The 17,305-nt window shown below is 37.3% G+C and overlaps 1 protein-coding gene across 1 annotated transcript in view; it reads left to right on the top strand.

Annotated features, from left to right (window-relative positions):
• The window catches only part of KCNU1 (potassium channel, subfamily U, member 1), a 159,551-nt gene that overhangs the window by 51,599 nt on the left and 90,647 nt on the right, over positions 1 to 17,305 (top strand). The window contains exons 11-18 of the mRNA XM_011960720.1: positions 1,836 to 1,941; positions 3,068 to 3,150; positions 4,611 to 4,680; positions 5,107 to 5,259; positions 8,769 to 8,881; positions 9,235 to 9,306; positions 13,866 to 13,955; positions 14,091 to 14,188. Of these exons, the coding sequence (XP_011816110.1) occupies positions 1,836 to 1,941; positions 3,068 to 3,150; positions 4,611 to 4,680; positions 5,107 to 5,259; positions 8,769 to 8,881; positions 9,235 to 9,306; positions 13,866 to 13,955; positions 14,091 to 14,188 (785 nt within the window). The remainder of the gene's footprint in view (positions 1 to 1,835; positions 1,942 to 3,067; positions 3,151 to 4,610; positions 4,681 to 5,106; positions 5,260 to 8,768; positions 8,882 to 9,234; positions 9,307 to 13,865; positions 13,956 to 14,090; positions 14,189 to 17,305) is intronic.

Genomic DNA, 17,305 nt, shown 5'->3' with positions numbered 1-17,305 from the left:
TTTTATCTTTGTAATAAAATAAAATAAATATTAATCCAGATTTATAAATAAAATAATTCTTTATAATAAAATAAACATAAATTGTACACATAAGGATTGGAAAAAAGGAAATAAACTATTTGTCTGAAATAATATAATTATTGCTGAGACATCAAATATAATGTTGAAAAAGAGCAGTGATGATATCTTTACTTCTCTTTTTTGAAAGCACCTTTAATATTTTTTCATTAAAGATATCTTTTTTATTTTAAAGATATTTGTTGGGTTAAAAATATTATCTTCTATTTCTAATATACCACGAATTGTTTTTTTAACTCTGAAGAAATATTTCTGTCAATTTGTTTCTGCATCTGAGGTGATTATATAATTGTTGTTTTTTAATTTGTTAATGTGGTGATCTCACTGATATTTTTGATAACATGATTATTTTGTCTTTTTTAGTATTGGTTAGGAACTATTTCCTATTTTTACTTTAAAAGGCTTTGTATAAAAATGAGATTATGTGTTGCTTTAAAGTATGGTAGAATTTAAATGTGGAAACCATATAGAACTAGTGGTTTTCTACATTTTATTTGATGGGGGTGTGTGTGTGTTTGGGTGTGTAGGTTTGTGTGTGTGTGTGTGTGTGTGTGTGTGTGCATGTGTTTGTTGTGTTTTGAGAGATTTTAAGCCACAGTTTCAAGTTCTTTAACAGCTATAGGGCTGTTTAGGCTTTTTATTTCTTCTAGGGTTAGTTCTGGTAAGATATACTTTCAAGTAATTTGTTCATTTTGTCTAAGTTTTCAGAGCTGTTGACATTTAGTTATTTGCTGTGTACTTTTGTTATTTTTTAGATCTACTTTGACTATATGTATTATATCTTCTTTATTCAATATTTGCATCATTTTTGTCTTTTATTTTTTCTCCATTAACTTTACAAAACTTTTGCCTATTATGCTAGGTTGTTTTTCAAAGAACTGACTTTTGATGTGGTTTATCTTCTCTGTTTTATCTTTTTGTTCCTTTTTCATTGTTTCTTATTCTTGTTTTTATCATTTCTTTTATTCTTATTTCCTTGATCCTATTCTAATATGTCTCCAAAACTATAAATTATTCCTAAAGCACTGCTGTTGTTGTATCCCAAAGCATATATATTTAATATTTTCAACATATTTCTAAGAATAATGATAAAGAATTGTTGCAATTTATTCTAAGCCCATAATATTTTTAGCAGTCTATTTTTTTTAATTCCTAAATCCAAAAACTATTTTTATTTGTGTTTTGGTTAACTTCTAAGTTCATTGTATTGTGATCAAAGATCATTATATATAATAACTATGTTTTTGTAATGTGTTAAGGCTTTCATTTTCTGTCAAGCAAAGTATCATTTTGATAAATATTTGTGTGTTCTTTATAAAAATTAGTTCCTCTATATGTTATTTGCAGAATTTATAAATATTAAATGTGTGTTCAAAATCCATGATGATTGTTTTCTGCTTGCTGTATCAATAGTTTAAAAAGATATGTCAAAATCTCTCATGATAGTGGCAGATTCATCAATTTCTCATTCTAGTTTTTTTCATATTTGCTTCCTATATTTAAAAGCCATTTTATTAAATGTATAGTTGTTTTAAAATGTTATGCCTGCTTCAGTAATTCAGTTTTTTAAACTAAATAGTGAACTTCTCCATCCTTAGTAATTACATTTTTTAGAAACATAGCATTAACTGGATTTGTATTTTTTCATATCACTATGAGGGATTCTACTAAATGCACCAAATAAGTTATAAAAACCCTCTAAACGCAGAATCAGTCATCTTTTTTACCTCATTGTTGCCACGTTCTTTTTTGTCGAGGACTCCTCCTTCTTTGGAACTTGAAACCATATTTAAATGCTACTTGGCCTACACAACATTCATTTCTGGATCTGCAATGAAGTGGGAGGATCTGAGGCGAGTTGCGGTAAGATCTAGTTGTTTTAGTTCCTTGTAGTTTTCCTAAGTTGCAACAATTAAAATTACAAGATATATTGCTTTTGGAAAAGGTATTATTTCAGCTTCTTTAACTGCCGGAAAATATAACTTCCTCAGCTTTAAAAACAATTGTAAAGGAGGTGTAGTAGTTGACCTCCAAATCTGATTTCACAAATGTCAAGCTGACCTCACTGTTTGCCAACACTTATATTTAAATTATTTATTTCACAAAATTCTCTATCTAAATCAGTTTTATTTTATCAGCCTAAGAGATCTGTAAAAGGTATGGATAGCAAGGTGTGTTTGATCTTACCACACAAATAGAATTCTTACCAGAAGGCAGATCTCTGAGTCTGTCAGCTTTAATCAACTTCTCCTCCTAAATGCATGAATATGCTTTCCAATAGGAAAAACATAAAGGAAAATAGTAGAAATCTCATTAAAGTTGTGACTAAAAATAATGAGCAACAGCCAACCCTCTGGACAGGTTTGGCTTAAGATCAAAGGCAGCTTCCTGTCATGTTCTTAGTCTCAGAGAATCAACAAACAGAAAAGTTTCTGTTTAAAGCCAAGATCTATAGAGTAAACATGAAGAATTGACAGACCCAGAAAAATCTTTCTCTTTCCTGCAATTTAGTACTGTAAGAGCCACTTCAGTAATTTTCTAGAACTTTGAAATTCACACGCCACTAATATTGAATAACTGTTTACTTTGAGCCAAGTGGACTCCCAGTTCCTCTGTTCTTTACTGTCCTGAAAGACAAATAAATACACAGGCAGTTGCTTATAAAGGTCTTATGGCTTATCACTAGGCATCAAACAATGATGATGGATGGTAGGAAAAATATAAGTCTGTATTTTACCCATTTGAAAGCAATCTTTTACCTATGTCAGAGACCCTGTGCCCTGGCCCATCAGCTGCAACCCTTGCCTTTTGCGGCATTTGCAGGACAGCAATCCTGATGTAAAGACATCCTCATTACAATTCATTCCCAAGTGTGTCCTCTTCTTTGTTAGCAATTTTATTACAAAATTCTAAGAAAACGCGAAAAGGGAAGACCAGAGCATTTCCCACATAATTAACACCATGGCTCCTGTCTAATCTTGAAGGGTAGGTGGAATCTGCAGAGGCATGCCTGATTATAGCCAACCCTTTGTGCAGTGATTCCAATGCTGAAGATACTTCCAACATTATGAGGTAAGAATCTGGTATTGTGTTTTGTATGCTGTAATGATTATTTTTTTCTATCTCTCTTAAAGTAATGCCTGGTACATAAGCATAAACAGGAGAACATACCATCTATCATATCACTAGATTCATCGTATTCCAAGGTTCTGCCTACTTTTTGCTCCTCCCCAAGACTGTGCAGACAGATGCAAAAGAAAATGAAAATAGAGCATTCTGAGTGTGAATGTCCTTCTCCATATAATTCCCTGAAGTTTCATATGTATAGTAGCCATCTGAATTTAAGAAGCAAGCATACAAATAACTGATTATTGTTCAGATAGCACCATTATAACTAATATCCTCTCCTCAAAAATAAAGATGCAATTTTATGAACCCTGTTAGCACACTTTATTTATTGGGATTTTTCTCTAGTAGCTATGGTGAAAGATTATGTGTGGTCCAATATCATGTACTTTTTGACCATCAGTAAGTATTTTCCTTTGTTTTTTTTCTCTTTTCTGTCTTTTTTTTTTTTTTTTTTTTTTTTTGAGACAGAGTTTCGCTCTTTGTTGCCCAGTTGCCCATGCTAGTGGGCAGTGGTGTGATGTCGGCTCACTGCAACTTCCGCCTACGGGGTGCAAGCAGTTCTCCTGCCTCAGCCTCCCAAGTAGCTGGGATTACAGGCGTGTGCTACCACACCAGGCGAATTCTGTATTTTTAGTAGAGATGGGGTTTTACCATGTTGGTCAGGCTGGTCTTGAACTCCTGAGCTCAGGTGATCCACCCACCTCAACCTCCCAAAGTGCTCAGATTACAGGCTGAGCCACTGCGCCTGGCCTGACCATCGGTGAGTATTTTCAAGATGTTATCACATTAAACTGTGAACTCTGAGCAAGAATGTAACTTGTGATAACAAAGCTCTAACTGTGATTGTGATGGCAATGGCATTTTGGCTAATCCAGATGAACTTCCAATCTCCAGAGTAAAATAAATACACATAGCTGGAGGTGACATTATATATAGCAAGAAACAGCTGAAAATTTGTACCATGCGTAATACAGTAAATATGAGGTAGATCTTAGTTTCTTAATTTGTAAAATGAGGAAGTTGAATTAGACAGTCTATGAGCTATTTCAAGCTATAGACAACTATCAAATTTCTATTTTTACCTGTAATAATTAGGTTTCAGTTTGAAGGCTAAAACATGAAACTGTTGATTTCCTCCTCAAGAATTGATTTCAGAAGAACACAGTCTTCTAATACCAAGAGATAATCATTCCATAGATTTGGTTGGCAAAGTCATGAAAACAATGACGCTCTTCTGTGTAGGCTACTAAAAACATTTTTCAAAAACAACATAACAATAAACTTTATTGTATGCCAAGTTTTTCTACACTTACCTACATATCAGTTTAACTCTGAATTAAATTATATTACAAAGCCCTTTGGCTATGACACATGACTAATGAGAGTGTTTGGGTTTTATATAGGGTGCTCTCTATCAAGAACTATGACTCTACCACCAGAATCATCATACAGATACTGCAATCCCGTAACAAGGTATAGTAACATTCTAGCATATTCAGTCTCCTCTTTTTATCTGTATAGCTAGATTAACTTTTTTATTTTCTAATGGATGTGTAAATAAAAAGTTTTTGCTAATCACAGGTAAAATTTGGAGTTTCATTAAGATGGATAATCGCTCAACAATGTAAACTGGGGGCAGAATTAGAGGTTTAAGCCATTTGACCTGATTTTGCAACTCCAGCTATTTTTGTTTCAAAAAATGAGAGCCATTGACCACTAACTGCTTTCAAATGCTGAATTTGTTCTTATCATTTTCGTTGACCTGGGCACCACTTTTATGTGCAAAAATAAAGAATATATGATTGCAAGAAAATTTTAAAAAGAAAGACATCCATCCACAAGAGCTTTCTTGAGGTGTGTTTATTCCTAATACTTGACCTGCTTTGTACTATGGAACAGGTTTATCTGCCAAAGATTCCCAGCTGGGACTGGGACGCCGGAGACAACATCATTTGCTTTGCTGAATTAAAGCTTGGATTTATCGCCCAAGGCTGTTTGGTGCCAGGCTTGTGTACCTTCCTAACATCTCTATTTGTGGAGCAAAACAAAAAGGTAACCTTGTAAATTAATGTCAATTCTTGGCTCTGTCCCCATGTCCTACATATTAAGAGCAGAAATAGAAAAAAAAATTGAGAAAAGCATCAAGGCCCCAAGAAATGAGATTTGACTTCTGCTTGAGCTGGGAAAGGATTAGAAGATCTGGATTTAAAAGTCCCAGGTACCACACTGACCTTGAAGAAATCATTTATTTTATTCCTGCCTAAGAATATTTATCTACAAAACAGAAAACTTATAACTCTGCTTCCTACCTACAGTCCAGTATGTTTTAAATCAAAGTACATTCATCAAGGTTGAAGCATTGAGTTATTGAAAGTGAAAATATAAATAAAAGTTATATTATTAATGAAGGATTCATATATTTCAATATAAATTAAATCCAAAATAATTTGTATAGTAATAATTATATTCATCAAATAGAAATAATGATCAAATAGTAATTAAAATCTAATTTTTCCAGGTTGTTTTAGGGAGAATTCCATGCAGGAATAATAACAGTAACCACATAATGAGTGCCTACTGTCTTGTGTTTCCCCTCAATAATATGTTAAGTTAGTAACCCAGCAGTGAATTGGTGAAGCTAACTAACTTGATCATACAGTAAGTTAGTGAGCCACAGAGCTAGGACTGTCTGGTGCACAGTGTTGTTACCACAGTGCTCTATGTCTCTGGTGTTATTTCCACACAATGTCTCACATCAAGATTTTTGATATTTTTGTCTGAGACAAAGTAAGGGGCTAAAAGTGACTTCTTGAGATAAATTTTTGTAGCACAAAAGGTGGTCTTCCAAATATCATTTCCATGAAATGCTCCAGCCAAGGCGTGCTAGCCCTTGGCTGGACCTGGTCTTCCTTTTCTAAAGCTCTTGCAGAGAATGACCTTACTGTCTGTTTAATTCTGAGTCCATGCTTGCCTTTCATACACTTGACTTCCTTCCTGACCTCTCTTTGCTTGCTCTTTCCTCTGTTCTCTTTTTCCCGCGTTCAGTACAAATGTTTGCATCTTTTTCTGTTTCTTCCCTGGTGCTATTTAAGGAAAAGCAAAAGAGGTAAGAGGCGCTCTGGCCAGCTATATGCTAACTGCAACAAATGGAAAGCTTCTGTAATTCCTTCTGTGAATATAAAGAGATATAATATACAGATGTAAAGAAATAGCAGTCAGGGTGGAGGGAACGAGCCTTCATGCAGCTACAACACACAAGCTTTTACTTTCATGTAGTGTTCACTGTATACAACCTAGAAAATGGTTTATAAGGACTTTGTGTTGTATGTTTAGAAAGTAGCAGAGAACTTCAATATTTCTTGTGATTATTGTGCTTTCAATCTCCATGGCTGGAGAAAGTAAATGGAAATAAATGGAATGTGAACTCTATATGAAGGAAGACTTATCCTCCTTCATGAAACTATAGAAGATAGAGATGTAAAACCATACTATTGTATTTTTCTTATTTAAAGAGTTGTGGCCGGGTATGGTGGCTCATGCCTGTAAACTTTGTGAAGCTGAGGTTGGCAGATCACTTGAGCTCAGGAGTTTGAGACCAACCTTGCCAACATAGTAAAACCCCGTATCTACTAAAAATATTTTTTAAAAAAAGTTAGCCAGGCATGGTGGCATGAGCCTATAGACCCAGCAACTGGGGAGGCTGAGGCAGGGGAGTTGCTTGAACCCAGGAGGTGGAGGTTGCAGTGAGCTGAGATCATGCCACTCCACTAGAGCCTGGGCAACAGAGTGAGACTCTGTCTCAAAAAAATAAATAAATAAAAATAAGATCTAGAGTTGTAACCTCCCCACTGAGGATGATCACCTGTCATTATTTATACAAGATGGATTTTAGCTTACAGGAATTGAGAGATATTTGTGGTCTCCTTAATGATTTTTTGAGTGAAATCTGAAACCTACTTTCAGGAATCCTTACTGAACAGCATCAGGCAAGATGTGTGAAAGCTGCATTATTCTTTGGTGCTTTAGGTTCTAAAACAAACTATCGACTTTGGTTTAATGGCTGGGACTCCAGAGTTTTATGACCGATTTCTCTCAGAGTAGGCCCTTACTTTCTCTGACTGTCAGTTTCTCTACCTATAAAATTAAAGTTATTAATCTCATAACTGGGTTTTTCCAAGTATTGAGTAATATTTGTAAAACTTCTGAGAACTCAGATTAAAAGGCCTTAAATCAATGCCATGTGTTTTAATTATATTGATCATATTGTGAGAAATTGTATCTCGAAGAACATTTCTGGTTGGTCCTTGGTTCAGAGCATGGCCTTAAACTTAAATTTACATTAGATCTGATCCAACTGGCTCACTTGAGCACCCAGATTCTTCATCCAAAATCCTCCTGTTTTCCTTTCTGGTCTTTTTAAATCTATCTTAGAAAGTCTTCTCCATCCCCATGCTATCATTTTTTACCTTCTTTCAAACATCAAAACATTTAGATTAGAAGCACTAAGCCAGTTTCTTTAGTTATTGGAAATTAGTGGTATGAACCACCTAATGATCAGAGCCCTCCTCATGAGAGGACTATAAGAAAGTAGGAAAAGGAAAAAGATCCATTCAGCTGAATCTTGGTGGTGGAAGCAGACACTGGATTGCCTGAAATAGTCTGTCCGTTTTGGTAGGGCAGAATTGTTTGTCTATGTGTTTGGTTTTGTTTTGCTTTTCTCCCCAAACTGCATGATGACCATCTGAAGAGAATTTCTGAACCAGCCATAACTCTCCACAGCAACAGTGCTCCTAAATGCTTAGAAATTCAAGATTTTCATCTGAGATTCTGGGCTTTAAGAAGACTGTCTTGCTATATCAGAACAGTGTGGTGGTGATTCTCTTGGCAGTAGGTGGAGAAGGAGGAGGAGAGGGTCTTACACAAACGTCAGCCACAAGTTCCTAACAGCCTTTCTGTTGGGTTGGGTGCATTTAGCCGTTTTGAGATATCCTTCTCCTTTTACATCTCCCATTTTTCTGGAAGCCTACTGTTTGCCTTGATTTCTCCATTCTCTCTTCCATGCATCAGGATGGCCCTTCAAGTTCATTTGAACTTATGAAGGGTTCTGATACTAGAAAGAAGCCATGAGTATTTTCTTCATTGAGGTATATGGTTAGTAGAAAATTAAAATATTTTAAACCAATCTTGAATAGTCATATCTAGAGAGAGATAATTTAGATTCCACATTAACTTTCCCATCTGATTTTTACTAACTCAAAAGCTGAAATCAGGACTTGGCGATGGAGAATTCTCACTGCCAGCAAGGAAACTTGAACACCATCTGGAAAGAAAATAAGTAATGATGTGTCTGCCTCATCCTGAACTCTGGTGAAAATAGTTAAGATGGAGTTAGCTTTTTAGTTATTCCTTTAACATTCTCTAGTTAGGCACTACGATAAATCTCCTTTTTATGACTTACGTGCAGTGAAGACTCATTTGTGCTTAGCAGAATATGCAATGTGAATTCTAACGTTCCACATTCCTTGTCATTTTGCTTCATGTGGCATGATTATGTATTCCAGGTTACACCTAAACAGACCTGGCAGAAACACTTCTTGAATAGCATGAAAAACAATATTCTGACCCAACGTCTCTCTGATGACTTTACTGGAATGAGCTTTCCTGAAGTTGCCCGGTAAGTGAAGTGAAATACTTCCCTCATTCTTCAGACAACAACATTCTTTCAACAATGTTCACTGAGGGCCCACTATAGGTCAGGCTCCATTACAAACTGATCTAAGAAGGGACAGTCCAGGGTCCTTGCAACTTAGCAGTTCACAGTTGGGGTGGGGCAATTTCATCTCTGTCCCAGTTGGTGCAGTGGCTGTTGGTTACTTTAGGTAGTTTCACTTACAAGGGATCATTCCATATTGGGAGTTCTTTCCTCTAAGATGTTGGTTTCTCCCTAGGCCCAGGGCACAGAGTGTTAGTTATTTTTTTGTTCACTGACCCCTTGCTCTCTTTATGACTCCTCGTCTTCTTTCCCAGGCTCTGCTTTCTGAAGATGCACCTCCTGTTGATAGCCATCAAATACAAGTCCGTCTTTACAGATGGTTTCTGGTACCAATAAGTCTGCTCATCTCTTCAGTTTTGTTTCTTTTTTTTTTCTGGAGAATCTTTGTGATTAAGACTTTTTCCAAAGATGCAGCTATAACTAAGCTTTTTCCCTTTGGTGGATTGGCTGAGAGGCAGCCTCTGGGGCTCCCTGGCTCCTCTGCTGTGCTGTCTCTGATTACACGGGTTAGGGTGGTGACCCTCTTGGATAAACACTTCCCTTTTGTTCCTCAGACCCTACCCCAGTCCTCTCTCAGGAGCAGAGAGGAGAAGAAATGGTCACCTTCTCAGAACTGTTTCTTTTAATATTGCCAGATCTTGACCATGAAATAATACCACAAAATTGAATTATTTGTAATAAAAATGTTCCCACAAACACTGGCCATGAAAAGTCAAGGACAATGCTGGGCATGGTGGCTCATGCCTGTAATGCCAGCATTTTAAGAGTCCAAGGTGGGTGGATCACTTAAGGCCAGGAGTTCGAGAGCATCCTGGCCAACATGGTGAAACCCAGTCTCTGCTAAAAATATAAAAATTAGCAAGGCGTGGTGGTGCACCTGGGCCAGTAATCCCAGCTACTTGGAAGGCTGAGGCATGAGAATTGCTTGAGCCTGGGAGGCAGAGGTTGCAGTGAGCCAGTATCATGCTACTGCACTTTAGCCTAGGTGACAGAGCAAGACTCTATCTCCAAAAAATAATTTTTAAAAAAGTAAAGCACAAAATATGCCAAAATGGGAATCTGACCAGCCAACTGGACAAAGGCTTTTGTTGATAGAGTAGATAAAAGAGACGTTACATCACCAGACATCAGCATTTCCCAAAAACCCATAAGTGAATAAATATGAAAGTAAGAGAAGTTATCACGTAATGCGAAATAAAATTCAGAGCAAATGAAATATACATAAACAAATGGGAGAAAAGGAGGAAAAGAAAGACAAATACATACTATAATATAGAGAAAAAGATCTGTAAAAAAAAAGAAAAGGGGTGGGGCTTAAATGGGATGAGGGCAAGAAAGGGTGTGTGTTGGCTCATGTGTACTTTTTAGTGAAAAATTAACTTGTGCTAAATAGGAATTAACAGACTAGATTCTGATCCTGACTGATTTGCTGGCCCTGTGGCCATGGAGAAAGATTCATCATTTGTAGAATGAGGAAATAGAGTTAATGAAACTCTAACACACCTTCCTGTTCTAAAATTGACATTACCAGAAATTGTAAAATTATAGGAAAACATTCAAAATGAAATAATTTTCAATTATATCAGATGGACTATAAAGGAATTATTATATGTGAAAAGTTTGGAAAGAAGCAAAGACCTGTCTGAGTTGAGAGGTTGTAGAAGGCCTCTGGGTAGAAGCCATCAGTAGAATATTATAAAAAGCAAGTCATTAATAAGAGAATAACAAGTAATATTGTCTGCCTGCCTAAGTTCTGTTTAAAAATCCTGCTATGCTCACGAAAATCTCACAATCAAAACCTCTGAATGTAAACATCTGCATATGGGCTTCCCACTAGAAACAGGTCACAGTAAAATGGGTAGACTCGGAATCATAAGCCAGGTAGTTTGGGTTTCAGACTGGCCCAAAATTTTATCAAGTTTTAGTAACAACTTTAGCTTTCGACCACGTGGCTTATATGTCAGAATTACTTGCATAAGTTTTTTGTTTTTGTTTTTGAGATAGACTTTACTCTTGTCGCCCAGGCTAGAGTGCAATGGCATAATTTTAGCTCACTGCAACCTCCACCTCCCAGGTTCAAGCGATTCTCCTGCCTCAGCCTCCTGAGTAGCTGAGATTACAGGCGTGTGCACCACGCCCGGTTAATTTTTGTATTTTTAGTAGAGATGGGGTTTCACCATGTTGGTCAGGCTAGTCTCAAACTCCTGACCTCAGGTGATCCACCCACCTCAGCCTCCCAAAGTGCTGGGATTACAGGTGCGAGCTACTGTGCCTGGCCTGTTTGCATAAGTTTTAAAGACTTAGAGATTCCAAAACCCTACTTTTGACTGCAAAACCAAGGGTGAGCCTGAGAATTCTTTCTCAAGTCTCCATGATATATTTGGTTTATTCACTGGAATCTGGAAACTACAACCACATGCCCTTAAGATCCTTTCCACCTCTTAACATTCTAGATTTCTGTAAACTTTATTAAGATGATGGTTAGGACATTACAGACCAGAAACATGGATATTTGTTTAGCAACTAATCTCACACAGATTTAAGAGGTCCTGTTTACTACCTAACACACAAGTACCCCAATGAAAGGGGGATTTACGGAAACAGAGATTTAACTTTACCTTCTCACTTGGAAGTCAGGTGAATCAAAGGGATTAAGTTCTTATTTGGCAAATGTATTGATAAGAACATTCCCTTACATGACTGAAACTTTGTGACCAACACTGCTATAGACCTGTTACGTATGTTAACTCTTGAATAATCCTCACAACAGTGCTGTGAGATGGGTACAATCATTATTAGCCTCATTTTACAGAGGAGGAAGGTGAACCACAGAAAGCGAAATGATTTCCCAACCTCACGCAACACCCAAGTGGCAGAGCCAGGATCTGAATTCAGGTCCTCTGGCTCCAGGGCTGTGCTTCTGTAACCATCCTGTAGTAAATTCACTGCTGCCGTTATTGGTAGAAGGAAAACAGAACGTTTAAATAGTTGGACTTTAAGCAAATATGTTGAAATTCTCAGGAGAAACCCTATCTTTTCTCACCTTTTTATTCCTCTTCTAATTGGCAAGTTTGAAGAGATTGTAAGACTTGCAAAAGGCTTCGAGAATTATAAGAATTTTTCTTAGGGAATTATTTGTCACCTGCTAACAGATGAAGCTGGGTCTGACCCCAGTCACATACTATAATGATTTTGTTTCAGGGACAAACATTCTCTGATAGAGCAACTTGCCAAATCATAAAGAGGGAATCAACTAAAAACACCACATTAGGAAAGTTCTTAAGAGAGGCTCACCTCTTTTCTCAAATACAGTCAAATATGTGTTTTATTGTGACAGTACCTAGATATTTAATATGAGTTCAGAGAAACCTCTCTCCTTAAAAAAAAAAAAAAAAAATAGGAGCGGCCGGGTGCAGTTGCTCATGCCTGTAATCTCAACACTTTGGGAGGCCGAGGCGGGTGGATCACCTGAGGTCAGGGGTTTGAGATCAGCCTGTCCAACATGGTGAAACTCTGTCTCTACTAAAAATACGAAAAATCAGCTGGGTGTGGTGGCATGCACCTGTAATTCCAGCTACTCAGGAGGCTGAGGCAGGAGAATCACATGAACCCGGAAGGCAGAGGTTGCAGTGAGCCGAGATCGTGCCATTGCACTCCAGCCTGGGGAACAAGAGTGAAACTCCATCTCAAAAAAAAAAAAAAAAAAAAAAAAGACACAACTAAGCATGCATCTGCTACTTAGTGAGCATCAGCCAATAATATTTAAGGGGCCACCGTTGTTTTGTCTTTTCCTTCCAAAGTTAAAACCAATTATTTCACTCAATATAAGTCAGTAAATACTCAGAAAAGGCCATCCATTGTCTTAGGTAGTAATCTACCTGAACACAGCTATACAGCCTGGGTCTGTTCTTGGCATAAGACTGAAGAACTTCGGCTGTGCAAGCTCATTTACTTTTGTGAGGGTTCTCTAACACTTGAAAGGTGTGAGTATCCCAACAACAGAATAAGCTTTGCCAGAATTAAAACTTCACCTCATTCCAATGTGAATACAAGAGGAGGGATGATTTTTAAAGGAGGAAAGAAGAACTTCCATTCTGCAAAAAGTGAGGGGAATTATAGGCTTGTAAGATCTCACCATAGACATCTGAAATGAAGGAAATGAAGGCAGGAGATCCTGATAAACAGGGAGAAATGTGAGTAATTTGAAAAGCATAGCAGAATACTGCATCAAAGTGTATCATGGACAGAAAATTATAATACAATATTCTCAAACACGTAAACCACAAGAAAATAGAAAATCAAAAGGTTCAAGTAAGATAATAATAGAAATAGTTCACATGGTTCCTGCTCTCCAGAAATCTGGCAATCAAAATAAACAAAACTGAAATCAAAAGAAATGCATAACCTCAAAAACTGCATAGTTGAATACAAGAAACTTTTGAATCCAGCTGGTTAGTTAAACATTAGTTTTAAATGGCAAGTGGCCTAAAGATGAGCACTACTAGTATGACGCTAAGCCTGGAAACTGTGTGGTCTCAGCATATTTGTTATTTGATAGCTTAAATCAAAAAGATATCGTGCACCTGAGTGGTCGGACCGTCTCAGATGCGTGACAGAATCCGGGAGAGGCTTCCCTGCAGGTCCACTGTGTGTTCAGCTCACTGATCAAGTTGTTCCCTGGCTCCCCTCTGCATAGTCAGCCCCAATCAAACAAAGAATTACAAAGGTCAAATTCACACTCTCCACTGTGTTTGGCAGTAAGAGGAGGTTGAATATGATTAACTTAGGAACTTAGAGAATCCATTGATCATAACAGAAAGAGGCACCAACTATTGCCACTGAAATCAGAGGGAAACATTACTGTGTGTTTATTTTTCGTTTCCAGTGGTCTGATACTAAATCCACCTGCACAAGTTAGGATACATAAGAACACACTAGGGTTCTTTATTGCTGAAACGCCAAAGGAAGTCAAAAGGTAATTTTTTTATTACTTTATGGGGGAAAAGCACTAAAGCAACTACAGCTTAGTGGGAGGCCCACTGAGTCAGCACCATGCCTCCTTTGTGTTAAGACTCACATAAGTCATTCTTGGTTTTCTTTCATTGTCCAGAGCCTTGTTTTACTGTTCGGTCTGTCACGATGATGTGTTTATTCCTGAGCTAATTACAAACTGTGGCTGTAAAAGCAGAAGCCGGCAGCACGTCACAGGTAATTGCACTTTATTTCTGGCCGTCCTTAGCCCAGCCTCTAGGGAGCTGCCTGAGGAAAGAGAAGAGGGTTCCATCTCTTAAAAGGCAATGTCCATTTGAACTTGGCCAGGAAGTGGCAGACATTTCCTCGCTGGCCACATGAGAGGTGAGAATCTTCCAACAGTGTTTTAGAGTTGGAAGAAACCTAACTAGTTATCTAATTCAGTTCCTTTAAAGACAAGCAAATGCATTTTAAGAGATCCAGTCACTTTATTCCAAAGTCACATAGCCAGTTAGTGACATCACCAAACTCAATCTCAGGCATGCTGACTTTCAGCCCATTGCTTTTTCATGATTTCACAGTTTTTCACAACTTCAGACTGAAAATTCAGCCTATATCTGACCACTTGGTTGGCCGTGAGGATGCTACTTCATGACCATACCTTGAGTACTCTGTTTCCTTAATGGATGGTAAGAAGTTTAAAGTTTACTCATCCTGACATGGTGCCAAGGGAATGTAATTTTCTCTATTTTCTCTAAATGAACTCAGCAGTTTACCAACACCCTTTTCCATTTAATGGCAGAAATAGAAAAATTAATCTCAAGCATTCATGATCACTTAGTCCCTTCTGGTTTAAAATTTAGTCTCAGCCGGGCACGGTGGCTCACCCAGCACTTTGGGAGGCCAAGGGGGATGGATCACAAGGTCAGGAATTCAAGACCAGCCTGGCCAAGATGGTGAAACCCCGTCTCTACTAAAAATACAAACATTAGCTGGGTGTGGCAGCGTGCATCTGTAATCCCAGCTACTTGGGAGGCTGAGGCAGAGAATTGCTTGAACCTGGGAGGCGGAGGTTGCAGTGAGCCGAGATCATACCACTGCACTCCAGCCTGGGTGGCAGAGGGAAAAAAACAAAAAAACTTAGCTTCGTCCAGGTACATTCAGACTCTTTGTGTAAAACCCCAGTGTTTCAGAATTTAAACTTAGTCAATTCAAAATATGAATTTTCTATCAGGACTATTTTCATCCCTAAGATTCTTATTCTCTCCTTCTTCTCAGAAAGCTATTTAAATGCAAGAGTAAGCTGGCTTAGCATCATGAGTGTTCTTGCAGTGAACTGCAAGTCTTCACTGATTCCTCCTGAGGTTCCTCATTAACTTTGGTCTGTCATTGTCACCTTCTGTCACCTCTGAGTCAACAACCAATGAATCTGCTCCTCCCGGCTTTGGGTCAGGCTCTATCACTTGTTACTGAAATCCATTCTCCTAGTCTTGAAGTCTGCAAAAACTCTTTTCAGTAATCCTTGTCTTTTCATTCCTTTTTAAATTTTTTTTCTGTTACTTTTAGTTCACATGTAATAATTGCATATATTTTTGAAATACAGGGTGATATTTTGATATAGATATACAATGTATAATGATCAAATCAGGGTAATTAGCATGTCCATCCATCACCTCAAACTTTTGTCATTTTCGTGTTGTGAACATTCAGATTCCTCCCTGTTAGTCTTTTGAAAATATACAATAAATTATAGTTAACTATGAAAGACACTATAAATTATTGCTCCTGTCCAGCTGTAACATTGCATTCTTTAACCAATCTCTCCCCATCTTCCCTTCCCTCTCCCCTTCTCATCCTTTAATAATCACAAGTCGAGTCTCTACTTCCATGAGCTCAATTGTTTTTAGCTCCCATGTATGGGTGAACATGTGGTGAACCTAATGTCCTCCAGTCTCATTCATGTTGCTGCTAATAACAGGATTTCATCCTTTTTAATGACTACGTAGTATTTCATTGTTCATACGTATCACATTTTCTTTATCTATTTATCTTTTGGTGTACATTTAGGTTGCTTCCATAACTTAGCTATTGTGTATAGTCCTACAACAAACATGGAAGTGCAGATATCTTTTTGATACACTGATTTTTTTTATAGATACACAGTGGTAGAATTGCTGGATCATATGGTAGTTCTACTTTTAGTTTTTTTGATGAATTCCCATACAGTTTTCCATAGCAGCTATACTAATTCACGTTTCTACCAACAGCGTATGAGTTCCCTGTTCTCCACATCCTTGTCAGCATCTATTGTTTTGTTTTATTTTTTGTCTTTTTCATAATAGTCATTGTAACTGGAGTAAAATGATAACTCATTGTAGTTTTGATTTGCATTTCTCTGATAATTAATGATGTTAAACATACTTATATACCATTTGTATGTCTTTTGCAAAATGTTTATTCAGATCTTTTTCCTATTTTAATCAGATTTTTTTTTTTGGCCATCGAGTTCCTTGTATATTCTGGATATTAGTCTCATGTCAGATGAATGGTTTGCAAATATTTTCTCCCATTCTACAGGTGTCTCTTCTGTCTGTTGATTGTTTTTGCTATGCAGGTTTTGGTTTAATATAGCACCATTTGTTTATTTTTGGTTTTGTTCCCTGTGCTTTTGAAGTCTTAGCAATAAAAATATTTGCCTAGTTTCAAATCTTGAACCATTATTTTCTTCTAGCGGTTTTGTAGTTCTGGGTATTCCATTTAAGTATTTAATCCATTTCGAGTTAATTTTTGTATGGGGTGAAAGAAAGGGGCCCAGTTTCATTCTTCTGCATATGGATATCCAGTTTCCCCAGCACCGTTACTGAAGAGAATCCATTCTGCTTGGTGTGTTTGTGGCACCTTCATTGGCCTAATGTCATTTTAGTCTCTCTGCTGTTTGGGATTTTTAACTCTCCTCCTGTATATGCATTTGTATATCAGGATGTGGGAACCTCGGTGGGTTTCTCTCCACATTTCTCCCTCCTTACAGACACTATCATATTTCTTCTTCTGTGATCCTCTTGCGTTGTTGCTAGACACTGTTTCAGGAGCACCCCACCAAGATTCCATATGAAAAGGGAAGCATCTCTCTCAGTTTTCTGCTTGCACATCACACAGATATCGTATTTTCCTGGCCTAGTCACCCCTTATCAACCTGAAGCACTGTGGCGGGGAGCGGGGTGGAGAACTGAGTTCTTTCTCAAAAATCAGGCTCTGTCCTATTTTTATAACATCTTTATTCAGATATATCTCAAATACCATGAAATAAATATATATCCATTTACAGTGTACAATTCAATGAGTTTCTTTATACAA

This window comes from Colobus angolensis, unplaced genomic scaffold (genome assembly GCF_000951035.1).
Source record: "Colobus angolensis palliatus isolate OR3802 unplaced genomic scaffold, Cang.pa_1.0 Scaffold52, whole genome shotgun sequence".
Taxonomy (NCBI): domain Eukaryota; kingdom Metazoa; phylum Chordata; class Mammalia; order Primates; family Cercopithecidae; genus Colobus; species Colobus angolensis.
The sequence above is the reverse complement of the archived record's forward strand: the minus strand, read 5'-3'. Positions and strand labels throughout refer to the sequence as shown.